Genomic DNA, 18,001 nt, shown 5'->3' on the forward strand with positions numbered 1-18,001 from the left:
GGTCTGTTTGTTAAGTGACCACAACACAGAACTTCCTTATCAACATTTAATTAAAACAAGAAAAATCAGGAGCTTGGCTCCACTTAATTACATATATAGTTGGTGACTTAAGCTAAATCTCATCAAGTAATTGTGAGATACTAAAAGTTCATCTTGGTACTAAAAGTTCGTCACTATTCTACAATAACTATTACACAGTTGAGATATATATCTAGCAATACAAAGATGTGATAATTTAAAATACTATGAATGTCTCAAATTCAGTTGATTCCTCATATCAGGCACATTTATCTGGTTAATAGAAAGAGATTGGCTTGTTATTATCAACTCAGTTTTGCACTATCTTAATAAAGGGCTGCACCATTAGAAACAAAGGGAGGACAGGTGTGAGGAAAAGTGAGCTCCAAAATTTGTAATTTTCCTTGCAAGCACACTGGATCATATTTAGATCTAAATATATCTCACTTTTATAAAGATTCTACAGAGCTTGTACACCAAAAAACACATTCCCGTACAGAGCTAAGGATAGGAAAAAATTCATGAATTCATTGAACTATCCCTTCCCTTGATTTTTAATGGTCCAGCCATTTTGTGTATTTTTGAGCGCGCCATTTGCTTTTCAACTCACGAGGAGGACCTCTCAGGAAACACAACAAGTTTTTGATTGGTTAATTTCGATCCTACATCTCAGTCAAGTGTTGTCAACTGTTGTTTTTTCATTCAGTTTGCCAGTTTCACGCTTGTGGGAAAGACCAGAAAATTCTGTTCGCACTTGTTTGAGCCGTGTTTGTTAAGAGAGTAATACTTTCAAAGGTAAAAAGCTACGTCTTCTTGAAGTCCTCGGAGTTGAAAGACAATTTTGTTGTAAACATGGCGTATGAAGATAAGCCGAAGCACTGGAATTCTTTCCGGCGAAAAAAACAGCTAAGACTAACCGTCATGTCATTTATCTTTCTTTTTGTGTAATTTTTCCTTTGAATTTAGTAGCTCATTAAAGTGTTTTGCCTGAGAAATTTGTGTTGTTTTCAAGTTGAGTTACATTTAAGCTTATTCTCTTAATTTTATTTAGTAGCGAGTGACGTTTATTTTTTCAAAAACTCCGTAAAACCACATCTTACACAAGATGTGTTTGAATGTCAAATTACAAACACAAAAATACATCTTATCTAAGCACCTTGTAATGAAGTTGTCAGGCTACTTCATTTAAGCTCAGAAAATCTTCATTTAACATGATTCGGATCCTAAAGCACAAGTCACTGCGATGAAAAACTGTTTTACATGGAATTTTGTATTTTACAGAGTTTCTGTTTTGTTTTCTGCACTCGGTTACACAACAACTACAATCCTAGCAGTTTGTTTATTCGATTAAGCTTGTTAAAAGACAATGGCAATCATTTCTAAACAATTTAAATGAAGACCTCGCAATTGTGATTAGCCTGTTTAATTTGCTTTTTAGCTTTATTTGTTACTTTATAATTCCCAATGAGGTCTAAGCTGCGTAACTTATTGCTATTTACAAGAGCATTACTTAACTGCTTTACACCTTCATCTGTTATTTTATTCCTAACGAGGTTTAAGCTGCTTAATTGACTATTTATAACAGCATTACTTAACTGCTTTACACCTTCATCTGTTATTTTATTCCAAGCGAGGTTTAAGCTGCTTAATTGACTATTTATAACAGCATTACTTAACTGCTTTACACCTTCATCTGTTATTTTATTGTACGCGAGGTCTAAGCTGCTTAATTGACTATTTATAACAGCATTACTTAACTGCTTTACACCTTCATCTGTTATTTTATTGTACATGAGGTTTAAGCTGCTTAATTGACTATTTATAACAGCATTACTTAACTGCTTTACACCTTCATCTGTTATTTTATTGCCAGCGAGGTTTAAGCTGCTTAATTGACTATTTATAACAGCATTACTTAACTGCTTTACACCTTCATCACCTATGTTATTTTCCCCGAGGTTTAAGCCCCGTAATTGACAATTACTATTGTCACACAACTTTACAATCTCTACACAACCCAACGAGCCAATGTTATTATTGTACAAATTTATGAGCGAAATTTGTTGAACGCGGTTAAGAAAATGAACCACTGCTGTACAGTCAACAGGTGCGAGGCGACAATCAGTAAAATCTACAGCATTAAATCCAATCTTTTCTAACTTACTTTGAACAACTGAACCTGATTCATTGGTTTCGTAGATACACTTCATTAATGTCACCGCTAAATCTTTGTCGCTGCGAGTCGGCCAACAGGTAACTGTGCGTCCCTTCAATGAATCGTCAACAATCAGCTCGCGTTCATCTTTCTTCTCTGTTTTCTTAGGAAGAAGGTCGGTAAATATGTCGATAGACTGCTCACCAAGTAGACCACCGACAAACTGCAACACGAGTTGCCATTCACCATTGTCGATGTGGTCAGCAACGAATCTCCTCAATTTTCTTCCTTTCATGGTTTCGGTTATGTGCTTGGCTGCGAGGAACTCTTGCATGGTGAGGTGAATGAAACAGTATTGAGCTTCGTCCGTGAAGGGGTCAGGTTTACGATCTGGTAGCCGATGAAAAAGGGCGCTGCTCACTAAATGCTCGGGGACTTCCTTTTGTCCAAAGATTAGTCTTTTTTGTGTCAGCCCATCGAAAGCAAGTTTGGCTAGCGGCTTGATTTTCTTTTCCAATTCAGGAGGCAAATGTTTTGAGGCAATGTCCTCTCCACGGAGGTCTTCGTCGCGATATTGCTCATCGTGCCGGAAGAAGAAAAATTTCATGGATCTTTGATAGATTTCTGTGAGGTTTGTTGGGAGGCCAACACCAGGTAAACCCTTTTCGCTGTGGAACTTCAGAACTTGCAACAAGCATGAGCAAATTATCAGGCAGTTCACAGGAATATAGCAAAGTGAGAATATGTTCATATTCGTCTTGATGTGCTCCCATATTTTCTTTCCTGCGTCCGGAACGTCTTGCGCCGCATCTTCAGCAAAGTTCTCCACGTATTCTTCAACTTGTTCCGATGCAAAGCCAAGAATTTCAATTGTTTTGTCGAAGGGAAGATCTGTAACGTCTGCCACGGCAGTGGGCCTGGTAGTGGTCAGAACGCTTGCTCCGGGGAGGAGATTGCCTTTCACTATGTTGTAGAAGAGAGCAGAAAGAGGCATTGGCTTTTGCCAATTCTTGCAATCGGACCGCTCACTGGCGACACTTGACCTATGGCGAAACTCGTCCAAGCCGTCAAAAAAGATCAGAACTCTCTCGGGATTTGTGAGAACGTGATTCCAAACGTCATCACTCAGTGTCAGTGGATATTCTGACCTGGAGAGAAGATCATGAAGGCTGAGCGGTTTTTCCTCGGAGTTGAATTTGCGGAACTTCAGGAAAAAGGCAAACTGAAGTTCATCACTGAACGCGCTACTGGATGCCCAGTCACTGATCCATTTTGTTAAAAACAGAGTTTTTCCTATTCCGGGACGACCAACGATCAGGATTTTCTTGTTTTCGGCTTCAACAATTTCTTCTCGTGTTATTTCCTGGAATTTTTCTTGCGGCATGGGGAAAACTTTCAGTTGTTCCTCTCTATTACCGGTGATTTTATACCGCGCTCTATCTTTAATAAGACTCAACTTTGTGTAAACGTCATCTAACTTGAGATCTTTATTTCTTTTGCCTTCACCGTGCTTTCCTTGAAACAGGGCCTTGAGACCTGGGTCGTTCTCCGTGCTTTCTATGATTTTTTTCCGCTGCCTTTTGATGAATTCATCGACCGATAAAGGTTGTTCTGGTGGTTCTTGTTCAGTTTCTGTAAGTAATAATACTCTCAGTGGCACTGGACGACTAAGTTCTTGTGGCTCGTGAGGCTCTTGAGAGGGAAGATAATATTTCACAAACTCCAAATCTTCGAGAAATTTCTTTCCTCTTTTCACTCGTAGTGCCAAGATACAGATGATCTCAATCAGAATAATAAGCGCTAACACACCATTGCCGACAGTCACGGCATTCATCCAGGAGGTTTTCTTTGTTGCTTGTTGATTGTGACATTCATACATGGTGCTGTTCTGAATGTTGCTGGTTGATGACGCATTCGCTGCGTGACTGGCTGCTGCTATTAGGCAGTGAAAGTCGGAGGGAAAGTTGTCAGGATAAAGAACTTGAGTCTGTAGGACTATAAAAATAATTCCTATCGTAATTCTAGTGGCAAGTTGACAAAAATACGCCACAAACAGCTTGCGTCTTTTGGGTCTGTTCTGTCCTTCAAAATCAGGACTCTGGCGATTGGCTTTCACCTCATCGACTCTTGACTTTGCCACTTGGGAGTAGATGACACATACAATGCCGATGAGAGAAAAATTAGCAATCACAAATCCATATACAGGAATACCAGATTTGTTGTATTGTTTGTTGTACTGATCTGAACATTTTCCTCGGACGAGGTCCATCTTTTCAAGTTTCGCCTCACAGCGGAAACTGTCACTGTTCTCCATTTCTGCAAAGATGCCAAGCAGGATTACTCCATAAACGATCCAACAAATAACTGCTACGTAACTGATCTTGTTGAAGGTTTTAGGCGTCAGCAAGTCCTTGAGATGTTCCATTTTGTATATGAGAGTTCTCGTTCAATGGATCTGTTTGAAAGTAACATCACTGATTAGAATGAGGCGTGGAAATAGATTGAACATCGCATATTATAGCATTGTATTTAGTCACGAAACCGGTTTCACCTAATCTCTCTCTCTTTTTTCTGTGAGAAAGTGTTATTTTTAGACTGAGGCAAAACGCTCTAAGAGTGTTTTTTTGTTTTTGTTGTTTTTTATTTTAGCCATTTGAGTTTGAGCCGGTTCTTCAATTCCATTGTTTAACTTTTTCGTAGTATGAAGAGATACAAACAACAATACAACCGAAGATGTTCTGGCACACTGAACTGTGCCGTAATAAGAAGACGAGCTCATCGTGAGTTTCAATGTTTATCAGAGAAAAGAGTTAATTGTGTATTAAGAAATTAAAAATTTCGGATATTTGCAGTAAAAAATCTTTGTGTTTTTAGAAAGAAAACAAGTCCAATTTTGTGGGCAAAATATAAGCTGTACACAATGTGGTGTTTAAAATCCTTATTTTTACGGTATAAATCCGAGTTGTATGTATTTAAAACTTAAAAAAACAAGTCGTACATTTTTTTTCGAAATACCAAACCTCTGGTTTTTGATATAAAAATTCAAGTTAAAAAGGAACCAATTGTCAAGAAATTAATATAAAAAGAATCACAACTACTTTTTCTGGCGCGTGGCTTTCGCTTAGCAAACAGTGCGGTAAAGAAAACAAAGCTATTTTTGAACACAGTTCTGAAGACTAAAAACCGTGATAATAATACATAACATAGAGACCGAGTCAGTTAACATCATTGACTTCATCAGCCGAATGGTGTCTCTTTGGTTGAACTGCTGTGATTTCGCAACTACTTTTAAAACACTTAAAATTAGACATGCTACACCAATTTTGTACCCATTATATTGGCCTCGTCTATCATCTGTTTTGATTTTGAGATGAAGCAGTATGCGATGAAATAAAATTTATCGGCGTTAGGGTTCACTCTGGCTGATTCCTAAGAACTTAGTTATGTTGGTTTGATTTTCACTTGTGTTTTCAGTTGAACAGAGCGCCGCTTTAGTTTATACCTTACCGAGGCGAAACCTTAAAAGCTTAATTGTTACTTGCATAAAACTGCAATTGAATTTTCACCAAACGTTTGCTTTTCAAAGTAATTTTTAATCGCATTTTCTAGTGTATTATGAAAAAACTATGAATAAAAACTAAGAGTCAATCATATAATCATGTTAAACTTTCGACATCAATTCCTAGCGTGTAATAGAATGTCGTGGAGTGAGACGCCGTTATAGAGACCATCGCGTGGCTTGAAACTGATAATGACCAATTGAGTAGGTTAAAGTTTCACGGTTTTAATGGCTTGGCGCTGAATGCGCTTGGCCAAATCAACATGGCAAATAAACAGCCAAGCACGGAACGGTTTAGACCTGTTACAGCAACTATTAATTTGAACCATTCTACTAACTACTTGAAAAAGCGGACAATAGAACAGCTGCCAGTTATATTGTTACTCCCGCTGATTAGCCTCTCTTTGGGCGGGTTACTCAATCTTTCCTTTCCAAAGAAGGTCTGTGCAGTAGGCTACACAGCTATCGGAATCATTTAGCTTTCTTTTAATAAAATTCCTGCACATCTAGCAGTTGTCATATGATTTAAATAGACAGGATCTTAAGTTCTATAGTTCCGCCTCAGTAATATATAGAATATCATTTACATAAAACTGTAATTCAAATGAGTTCTTAACCAATTGCTTATGCCTTAGTGCCAAAGTACGTAGTTTTTGCAGCAGAGATTTTCGCCCTTATTAGTCACTTATGCTCCCAGTTAAAGAATCAGTGCGTAGTTAGTTACGCTCATTATGTTACTCCATTAAATTAGGCAAAGTTTTCGCAAAATGGAATCAAGATAGCGACTAGGAAAGAGAATGATCTTTATACAATAGTTTCTTTTCTGGTCAAAGATGTTATTTGTACTGAGTCTATTGAATTCGATGAGTAACGAAGATTACAGTCGATGATTGGTAGTCAGTAAAGGAGAAACTAGTTACCACAATCGGTCAACACTAAATCTCTGAGTTTTTTTGTCTTCCAGCAAATCCTCTGAGAGTAGTACTCAAAAGCTGAACGATTAACATATCAGGAGCTATTGGTTACTGATCATTTTGCTCTACTCTAGAAATGTATCCTTAAAACGTCTAAGAGCTACAATTGTAGGAACGTGATCGATAAAACTCACAACAGCTTCCAAAGGTTTGCAGAAGATTTGTGCTTATAGCGATGGGTAATCACAGGCAATGTGGTATCACAAGAATGCAAAATAAAAGAGAAAACAACTGATGTTGCTAATATGCCAATGTTTGGAAGTGATAACGAAAAATTTCTTGACGGAGCAAACATGTTTGATGGTCCAAATATTGTCAGACAGCAACGCTTTTAAAGCACCTAAACCGCGCTACACCTAAATTCTTTAAACTAGCCCCGAACGTTTCAAAATAGAACAAACCTACATTTACAGATGTCAAAGGAAGAAAAACAGCAGCAATAAACTGTGTGATTCACAACAGAGGAAAAGTGACTAAAAGATGAAGGGACAGCTTGAGGCGAGGGGTGTATATGAGTGGGTGATGTCAGTTAAAGAATGTCTGTTATTTCCTATCTCCTTCACGTGGCAATAAGAAGTTTCTCGAAAGTTCTCAAAGAAAGCCGCAATTAAACAGGAACAAGTTGTCTCTCAGTCAAGAATTAAATCGACATATCGTAAGTACTGTTTTTACTGGGGCGTAGCTCTTACTCGGAAAACATCACGGAGAAACGAAGGAAAAACTATTTACGACTACAGCAACAAGAAAGGGTGAGTGTCTTTCGTGCAATCTGACGAAACTTCTTTGATACGCGAATGATTTTTTTTTCGATAGTTTTGGTTACTGAGATAATAAAGAAACACGAACCTGCATCTGAAGATATCAAAGACAGCAGCAATACACTGGTAAATTCACAACGAGACAGGAATATTCAAGAGCTTGAAGACTGAAGATGCAAGCAACGTCTGTACCGAAGGGCGGATGACTTCTTCTTATAAAGTACGGTTTGTTTAACCTCAGAGCAAGCCTAAAATAATCAGAAAGCAGTTGTCAAGAATTAAATTGACATTTAGACAGTTTATTTTTGGGGGCGCGGCTCTTGTGCGGCAAACATCACGGAGAAACAAAGCAAAGCTATTTAATTACACCACAACCCTGAGGACTTTAGACCATAATACATAGACATAGCAACATCTGACAAAGCTTCCTTGATACGGGGATGTTGCTTTTCAGTAGTTTTGGCTACTGAGATTTTGAACCAGAACACAGGGAAAAAATACTTAAATGTACGATAGTAAAACGTTCAAGAAATACAAAGATAGTAAATTTGACAGGCAATTACACTTTCCTTCTCTAAAATTATTTTAAAACTGTGTAACTTGCTGACGGTTAAATTAGGCATGCCAAAACAAATGGAGCAGTATGTTTTCCAACAAAATTTTCTTGAGTTCAACTTCACTTAGGCTAATTTCCAACAACTCTGTCAGTGAGCGTCTTTGCGGGTACTTCTGTCAAAGGCGAAGTCGCGACGATCTTACTGATTAGAGATTAAAGAGAGGTTTTTGACATAAAGCATCCACCAGTGTTCCGTCAGAGCCAAAAGTTTTGAATATATAGAAATTATCATTCGTCTGACCAACATCCAAAGATCAGAGAAAATCAAACAAAGAAATACCTTGAAACAAAGAATTAAGCTGAAGGCGCATCTTAATATATTTCCACAACATAGGTGTCTCACTATTAGTGTTTGATGATGATGATGACGATGATGGCAATGTAGGTTTTCAATGGCAAAAAGTCAAAATATGCTTTTCAAATACTAACAGCGTTATTGACGCAAATCAATTCTAGATAAAGGTGCTAATTCCTTGCGTGTAATGGAATGCCAAGGAGTGAGACGCTGTTATAGATACCTTCGCGTTGTTTTAAACTGATAGTGAACAATTGCAAAGGTTAAAGGCGAACGGTTTTAATCGATTGTCGTAGAATGGGCTTGGCAGGATCAACATGCCAAATAAACAGCCAGGCACGAAACGGTTTAGAACTGATACAGCTATTAATTTGAGCCATTCTACCCGGCACTACTTAAAACAAGAAAGACGTTTAATTGTCCATATATTCTCAAACAGCAACGCTTTTGAAGCACTAAAACGCTACACTTAAACTCCCCAGATTAGCTCTTTCTTAAAAAAATAGAAGTAGCCTACATTAAGAGATTTCAAAGAAAGGAAAAGTGCAGCAATGCACTGGGAAATTCACAAGAGAGGAAGGAATAGTAAAAGATGAAGGGACAGCTTGAGGCGAAGGGTCTATATGGGCGGATGCAGTTAGTTAAATAATGTCTGGTATTTCCTGTCTCCTTGGCAATAAGAAGTTTCTCGAACGTTCTCAAAGAAAGCCGCAATCAAACAGGCACAAGTTGTCAAGAATTTAATTGCCACATCGTAAGTATTTTTTTGCAATCTGACGAATCTTCTTTGATACTCGGATGATTTGTTTTTCGATAGTTTTGATTACTGAGATTTGGCGGCGGAATACTTCAAAAAAACAAAAATTTTAACTACACCCCTCCAGAAATACGAAAATAAGTAGGCCAGCAATAACACATTCCTTCTGTAAAATAATTAAGAGTTGCATCAAACTCTGATGGGGAAAATGACGTCTTTGGAGAAAGGTTTCAAAAGAATCTCAGTGATAGCTTAAAAAGGTAGGCATGAAAATGATCTAATTCACTTTCGAGCGGTGATTCTGATCTGTCACTTGCCTCTTTTTAGCAGCTAGTACGAGTTTACAAGTTCAAAAACACACATCCCTCTTCAAGCGTTAGCTAGAAAGAAAATTAATAAATAAATGCTGATAATCCAAAGTTTCAACATCACTGACTTCATCGGATAGTATTTCTCCAGTTGAATTGCCATGATTTCGCAACTTTGTAAGCGACAGTTCAAATAAGCCAGGGACACTCTGTTATATGTTTTGGTTTAAAAAGGGAGCAGTATCCTATTAAAACAAATCATTGACTTTAACTATTCTCAAGAATTTTGCGTCTACATGAACAGCTTTCTTCAGTTTATGTCTTTCCGAGCCTTAAGTCCAAGTGTTAATTACGTGAAACTAAATTATATTTGCTCAAAACTAAACTTTCTGGCGAATTTTTAATCACATTTTCCAGTCTTTATCAATTGCTGATGAATACTGTGAAGCCAAGACCAATCGACGTACTGTAGTTTCGCAGTAGTTTCCGCCCAAACCGAAATTAGCGGAGTGCTATCGTTCGACTTGAATCGTTGGGATGATGAAATTATGTCATCAAGTTCCGACTAGTTGGGAACTGAAAAGAAGGAATTTTATGTAATAGCTTGTTTTCTGGCCAAACATGTTGGTTACACTGATTTTGATGCGAAGTTACAAGATAAGTGGTAAAGAAGAAACTGATTACGAACAAATGACAATCTGTTGGTGAATTAGTCTACCTTCATGTTCACAATTGTCAGGATAGTGAACACGGAATACAGAAATCGCTTTGACAAATCAAGAGCTACTTGTTACCGTTTTAATGTTGCTCAACTCTGAAAAAAATGTATTCTGAAAACATCTAAAGGCGTCAGATGGTTTTGGAACTCGGTTCTTATTAGAATTCAAACAAGATCAATAAAGCTTACAACAGCGAGAGTCCTAGATAAAAGAACAAAATATGTTCGCAAGTGAATGAAGCGATAACGGGAAAACGTCTAAATTAAATATTAGGAAATATTCCAAAACAGCACTATAATACGCTATACAAACTCTATCCAGATTAGCACTAAACGTTCAGTTTAAAATACAAAAACACAAACCTGCATCCAGAGATATCAAAGACAGCAGCAATTCACTGGTAAATTCACAACGAGACAGGAATATTCAAGTGCTTGAAGACTGAAGATACAAGGAACGTCTGTACCGAAAGGCGGATGACTTCTTCTTATCAAGAACGGTCTGTTTAACCTTAGAGCAAGCCTAAAATAATTAGAAGGCAGTTGTCAAGAATTAAATTGACATTTAGACAGTATCTTATTTTGGGGGGCGCGGCTCTTGTGCGGCAAACATCAGGAAGAAACAAAGCAAAGTTTGTAATTACACCACAACCCTGAGGACTTTAGACCATAATACATAGACATGGTAGCATCTGACATAGCTTTTTTGATACCAGGGATGTTGCTTTTCGATAGTTTTGGCTACTGAGATTTTGAACCAGAACACATGGAAAAAATACTCAAATGTGCCATAGCAAAACGCTCAAGAAATTTAAAGATAGTAAATTTGACAGGCAATTACACTTTCCTTCTCTAAAAATTATTTTACAACTGTGTAACTTGGTGACGGTTAAATTAGACATGCCAAACAAATGGAGCAATATGTTTTCCAACAAAATTTTCTTGAGTTCAACTTCACTTTGGCTAATTTCCAACAACTCTGTCAGTGAGTGTCTCTGCGGGTGCTTCTGTCAAAGGCGAATTCGCGACGATCTTATATTAGAGATTAAAGAGAGGTTTTTCACATAAAGCATCCACCAGAGTTCCGACAGAGCCAAAAGTTTTGAATATATAAAAATTATCATTCGTCTGACCCACATTCAAAGATCAGAAAAAATCAAACAAAGGAATACCTTGAAACAAACAATTAAGATAAAGGCGCAGCGTAATATATTTCCACAACATAGGTGTCTCACTATTAGTGTTTCACTGTGTAGTTTGATGATGATGATGACGATGATGGCAATGTAGGTTTTCAATGGAAAAAAGTGAAAATATGCTTTTCAAATACTAACAACGTTATTGACGCAAATCAATTCTGGATAAAGGTGTCAATTCCTTGCATGTAAAGAAAGAAAGCCGCTATTAAACAGCAACAAGTTGTCAAGAATTAGACTGACATGTAATCAATATTCCTTTATCATGGGCGTGGCTCTCACTTAGCAAACATTACGGTAAACAGAGCAAAGGCTATTTGAAACACAGCCCTGAAAACATTAGACCTTGTTAACTGATACATGAGAAGAAGAACGAGTTAATGTCTTCATGCCGGGATCTGACGAAACATTTTTGATACGCTGAAGATGTTGTTTCTCGATACTTTTAGTGACTGAGATTTAAATCGAGAGATAAATTGGCCGGCAATGACGACACATTTCTTCTGTAAAATTTTTAAAAGTTGCATTAAACTTTGATGAAGAAAATAAGTTTTCGGAGAACGATTTCAACTAAAACATCTTAAGTATTGCTAAGAAAGATAGTTTCAAGATTTATGAGACATCCAAATGGGTCGGTTTCACGCTTGAATACTGATGAGCTCTTTTTAGCAGCTAGCGCGAGTTACAAGTTTGGAAATGCATGTCCTTCTTCGGACGTAAGCTAGATACAAACTTAAAAAACTAATGCTGTTAATCTAGTGTTGTAACATCATGACTTCCTCAGATCGTGTTCCTTTACGTTAAGCCAAGATTTGGCAACAGTGTTACTGACGATTTAATTAGACATGCTACACCAGTTTTGTACCCATTATATTGGGCTCGTCTATGATCTGTTTTGCTTTTAAAATGAAGCAGTATGCGAGAAAACAAAATTTATTACGCTCTAGGTCACTTTGGCTAATTCTTAAGAACTCTTTTGTGTCCATTTGTCTTTCACTATTTTCTATGAATAAAGTGCTTCAGTTTATTTGTTGCAGAGACAAAACCTGATCGTTAATTGCATAAAACTGCAATGAAATTTTCACCGAGCAAGTGTAGCTTTTTGACTAATTTTTCTCAAGTTCTAGTCCTTACCAATTACCTATGAATACGAACCAAGAGTCAGTCATAATCATGTATGTAGTTTGCAAGAATGTTAGCCCATACCGAAGAATTAGAGCACTCTTTCACGTTTCAATGATTTAATCAATCAAAACGTTGTTGCAATAATTAAATGATGCCATCAGCTGGGTCGCTTGGTGGTAACAGAATGAACTCTGTGTAATACCTTCTTCTCCAATCAAGCATGTTGGTTACACCTTAAAAAACTCTATCCAGACTAGCACTTATCGTTTCAAAATAAGAGAAAAAAATCTGCATTCGCACAAGTCAGAAAAAGAAAAATTGCAGCAATAAACTTGGAAGAGTAATTGGATTTCGTGTAGACTAAAGATGGAGGCACCGCCTGAGGCGGGGGGCGGATGACGTCAACTGAACAATGGTTTGTTATTTGCTGTCTCCTTGGCAATTAGAAGTTTCTCGAAGGTTTTCAAAGAAAGCCGCTATTAAAAAGGAACCAGTTGTCAAGAAATTAATTGAAAATTAACCACTACTACTTTTTCTGGGGCGTGGCTTTCGCGTAGCAAACAGTACGGTAAAGAAAACAAAGCTATTTTTAAACACAGTTCTGGTGACTAAAAACCGTGATAATGATACATAACATAGAGACCGAGTTAGTTAGCATCATTGACTTCATCAGATAGTGTCTCTTGAGTTGAACTGCTGTAATTTCGCAACTACTTTTAAAACACTTAAATTAGACATGCTACACCAATTTTGGACCCATTATATTGGCCTCGTCTATGATCTGTTTTTCTTTTGAAATGAAGCAGTATACGATGAAATAAAATTTATCGGTGGTGGAGTTCACTTTGGGTAATTCCTAAGAACTCAGTTATGTTGGTTCGATTTCCACTTGTGGTTTTGAACAGAGCGCCTTAGTTTTAAAGTCTAATATTACTCGCATTAACCTGCAATCGAAGTTTCGCCAAATGTTTGCTTTTGAGACTATTCAGTTTTAACCGCATTTCCTGGAGTATTATGAAATGCCAATGAATGTAAGCTAAGAGTCAATCATAATCATGTTAAACTTTCGACGTTCGTAGTTTTGCAGTAGTTTCCACCCGTACTTAAGAAATAGATTACTCCTTCAAGTTCTTATCATGCGACGCCAAACCAGTCACAGAAAACTGTCGTTAAGATGAAATCAAGAATTTTGAGAAATAGTTTCTTCTCTGCTCAGCGGTGTTGGTCACGCTGATTTCCATGGCGATTGACAGAAATGAAAGTCAATGACTGGCAGTAAAGGGGTGAAAGTTATTACCAACAAATCACAAACTGTCTTCAGTGTGAACTGGTCTGTCTTCATGTTCATTTGCTGAGATAGTGATCCCCGACTATAAAAACCGCTAGATTAAACATCAAAAGCTATCGGTTACTGTTCATTTTGCTTGACTCTAAAGAATATATTCTCCCCAATTCTAAAAGCGTTAGGCGTTTTTCGAACTCAACTTTTATGAGCATTCAAAAGTGATCGATAAAGCCTAAAACAACTTTCTTAGCTTTGTAGAAGAGTAGTGTTGATAGCGGATGGGCAAACACAACCAATGTAATAGCACAGCAATGCTTAATAAAAGAGCTAACAACTGGTGTAGCCATTATGCCAATGTTTGTAAGTGATAACGGAAAACTTCTCGAGTCAACAATCACGTTTGATCGACGTCCAAAAATTACCAAACGGCAACGCTTTTGAAGCACTAAAACGCTACACTTTGACTCTATCCAGATTAGCACTCTGCATTTTAAAATAAAGACAAACAAACCTGCATTCACAAATGTCAAAGAAATGTAAGACAGCAGCAATACACTGGGAGATTCACAGCAAGAAAAGAAGTGCAGTACTAGCTTGGAGACTGAAAATGAAGGCAACGCCAGAGACGACTGGCCTATATGGGCGGATGACGTCAACTAAAGATGTTTTGTTATTTTGCTGTCTCCTTGGCAATCAGAAGATTCCGCTCGAACGTTTCTCAAAGAAAGCCGCTATTAAACAGGAACAAGTTGTCAAGAATTAGACTGACATGTAATCACTATTCCTCTTTCTGGGGCGTGGCTCTCACTTAGCAAACATTACGGTAAACAGAGCAAAAGCTTTTTGAAACACAGCCCTGAAAACATTAGACCATGACAACTGATATATGAGAAGAAGAGTCTTCATGCCGGGATCTGACGAAACATTTTTGATACGCTGAAGATGTTGTTTCTCGATACTTTTAGCTACTAAGATTTAAATCAAGAGATAAATTGGCCAGCAATGACACATTTCTTCTGTAAAATTTTTAAAAGTTGTATCAATCTTTGATGAACAAAATAAGTTTACGGAGAACGAATTCATCCAAAACATCTTAAGTATTGCTTGGAAAGACAGTTCCAAGATTCATGAGACATCCAAATGGATCGGTTTCACGCTTGAATACTGATGAGCTCTTTTTAGCAGCTAGCGCGAGTTACAAGTTTGGAAACACATGTCCTTCTTCGGGCGTAAGCTAGATACAAACTTAAAAAACCAATGCGGTTAATCTGATGTTGTAACATCATTGACTTCATCAGACCGTGTTCCTTTACGTTAAGCCAAGATTTGGAAACAGTGTTACTGACGGTTTCATGCGACAGCTACACCAGTTTTGTACCATTATCATATTGGTCTCGTCTATGATCTGTTCTTCTTTTGACATGAAGCAGTATGCGATGACACAATATTTATCGGTACTGGAGTTCACTTTGGCTAATTGCTAACAACTCGGTTGGGTTGGTTTAATTTCCACTTGTGTCTCTAAACAGAGCACTTAAGTTTATACGTTACCGAGACGGAACCTTAAAAGCCCAATTGTTATTTGCATAAAATTGCAATTGAATTTTCACCAAACGTTTGTTTTCAAACTAATTTTTAATCACATTTCTTATAGAGTATCATGAAATAAGAGTCAATCATAATCATGTTAAACATTCGACGTTCGTAGTTTTGCAGCAGTTTCCACCCGTACTTAAGAAATAGATTACTCCTTCAACTCCTATCATGCGATTCGAATCCAATCACAGAAAATTGTTGTGAAGATGAAATCATGCCATCAGGGTCACTTCATGGTAGCAAAGGAAAAGAATTTTGAGAAATATCTTCTTCTCTGCTCAACGGTGTTGGTTACCCTGATTTCGACGCCAATTAACAAACATCATGAAAGTCAACGATTGGTTGCAATGGGAAACCGTTATTACTATAACAAATGACAACGACTGTCTCAGTATGTACTGGTCTGTCTTCGTGTTCATTTGCTCGGACCTTGATCACCGACTATAAAAGCCGCTAGATTACATATCAAAAGCTATCGGTTACTGTTCATTTTCTTCATTCTAAAGAATATATCAGTCTTAGAACAGATCTAAAAGCTTTAGACGGTTTGGAACTCAACTTTCATAAGAATTCAAAAGTGATCGATCACGGGCTTAATTAAAACAATTTCATTCTCTCCGTGGGAAAGTTTTGTTACGTTTATAGCAATGGGCAACTAGTGTTGCCATTATGACCATTATGTCAGTTTTCGCCCAAAAAAAAAAACTCCTCGAGGCAACAAACACGTTTCCAAATATTTCCAAATAGCAACGACTTTGAAGCACAGAAAGGAGAAACTTAAACTCTATTCGCATTAGCACTTTACATTTTAAAATACTGATAAAACAAACCTGTATTCACATCCGATGTCAGAGAAACAGAGACAGCAGGACTCCAGAAGCAATACGGAGAGAAATTCACAGTGAGAGAGCAATTGGTGTGCGTGGAGAACAAAGATGCAGGCGCCGCTTGACGCGAGGGGCGGGTGACGTCCACTGAAAATAGTATGTAGTTTGCTGTCTCGTGGGCAATTAGAAGTCTCAAAGAAAGCTTAAACAGGAACCAGTTGTCAAAAATTAAATTGACATTTAGCCACTAATACTTTTCCTGGGGCGTGGCTCTCACTTACAAAACACTACGGGGAACAAAGCAAAGCTATTTAATACACAGCCCTGAGGACTATAGAGAGTCTATAGACCATGATAATAATGCTTAACTGATAAAGAACGAGTTAGTGTATTTATGCCTTCTGACGAACCTTTCTCGATGCGCAGGTAATGTTGATTATCGATAATTGGTTCGAATTCTGAGATTTGGGAGCGGAGTACATGGAAAAAATAGTAAAGATATAGTCACAAACTCCTCCAGAAATAGAAAGATAGACCTACCGTTAATTAGACATTCCTTCTCTAAAATTATAACAGTTGTATCAAACTGTGATGAGGAAAATAAGTTTTCGGAGAAACATTAAAAAAAGAAATCTTACTTATTGCTTACAAGGACTGTTTTAAACTTTATGAGACATCCAAATACATCAGCTTTACGCTTGAATACTGATGAGCTGTTTTTACAGGTTTGAACATACACGTCCTTCTTCAGGCGTAAACTACAAAAGAACTTAGGAAATAAATTTTGAAAATCTAATATTTTAACATCATTGACTTCATCAGATCGTATTTCTTTACTTTCAACCAAGATTTGGCAGTAGTGTTACTGACGGTTTAATTAGACATGCTACACCAGTTTTGTACCCATTATATTGGGCTCGTCTATGATCTGTTTTGCTTTTAAAATGAAGCAGTATGCTATTAAATCAAATTTATTGCGCTCGAGTTCACTTTGGTTAATTACTGAGAACCCTCTTGTGTCTGTTTGTGTCACGCTTGAATACTGATGAGCTCTTTTTGGCAAGAAGCCTGTGTTTATAAAATTGAAAACATACTTTTTTTTCAAGCGTAAGCTAGAAAGAAACATAAAAACACTAATGTTTGAACATCACTGACTTAATAAGATCGTGTTTCTTTGGGCAGATTTGGCAACAGTGTTACTGACGGTTTAATTAGACATGCTACACCAATTTTTTACCCCGCATTATATTAGGCGCGTCTGTTTTCCATTTCCCATGGTTTCAATGTAAATAGAAACGGACCTTGTTTGCAAAAAATTACCATTCAGTATTCTTTTTTCACGGCTGGCGCGGGTCTCGGCCAGTTGTTTTATCTCGGATACTCAGGCATCAATAAAATACTGGAAAGTTTGCCGAAGAGTTCAGTAGGTGGTTAAGTCGTTTATGAATTATGATATGATCACAATTTATGAATTCCTAGTGCAAAAGGTTATAGTCGATAAGTCCAACACGTGAGCTGAACAACTCCGTTGATAGCATAGCAGTAGAAAGTGAAAATGAGCGCAGAAAAGTTTGTAAACGTGTCGTTAATGTAGCGTAACTTGTCTGATCAACTGTAAATTCGTGGCAGTTGAAATGATAAGAAACACTGGTAATGTTATTGATGTTCAAACGTTAGACTATGAACATTTATTTATAAATTTGACTTCCACCTTTCACCAAGAGAAGGGAGAAGAAAAAGTGTACCCTTTACTGTCTTTTGCAAACGGCTAAAATAGACGAGCGACAAATCAGTATCAGTGAATTTTCGCGATC

The 18,001-nt window shown here is 37.3% G+C and overlaps 2 protein-coding genes across 4 annotated transcripts in view; both read right to left on the minus strand.

The window, feature by feature from the left end:
* The window catches only part of LOC145464280 (uncharacterized), a 212,611-nt gene extending 197,849 nt beyond the window's left edge, over positions 1 to 14,762 (minus strand). For 2 of the 3 annotated variants that reach the window (XM_081448117.1, XM_081448116.1), the window contains exons 1-2: positions 10,522 to 14,762; positions 7,553 to 7,712 (exon numbers count right to left, since the gene is read on the minus strand). The gene's annotated coding sequence lies outside the window, so the exon portion shown is untranslated. Of the gene's footprint in view, positions 1 to 7,552; positions 7,713 to 7,986 lie in introns of all 3 variants that reach the window. The other variant, XM_081448118.1, reaches the window with a different exon arrangement.
* On the minus strand, positions 33 to 16,695 carry LOC145462341 (uncharacterized). Its single transcript, XM_081445834.1, has 2 exons — positions 16,191 to 16,695; positions 33 to 4,628 (listed from the first exon to the last, which is right to left on the minus strand). Exon 2 carries the CDS (start codon positions 4,596 to 4,598, stop codon positions 1,407 to 1,409), a length of 3,192 nt encoding a protein of 1,063 aa, XP_081301960.1. The 5' UTR covers positions 4,599 to 4,628; positions 16,191 to 16,695; the 3' UTR covers positions 33 to 1,406.
* Positions 16,696 to 18,001: the final 1,306 nt, after the last annotated feature.

Source organism: Orbicella franksi, chromosome 12, assembly GCF_964199315.1.
Source record: "Orbicella franksi chromosome 12, jaOrbFran1.1, whole genome shotgun sequence".
NCBI classification, from domain to species: Eukaryota; Metazoa; Cnidaria; class Anthozoa; order Scleractinia; family Merulinidae; genus Orbicella; species Orbicella franksi.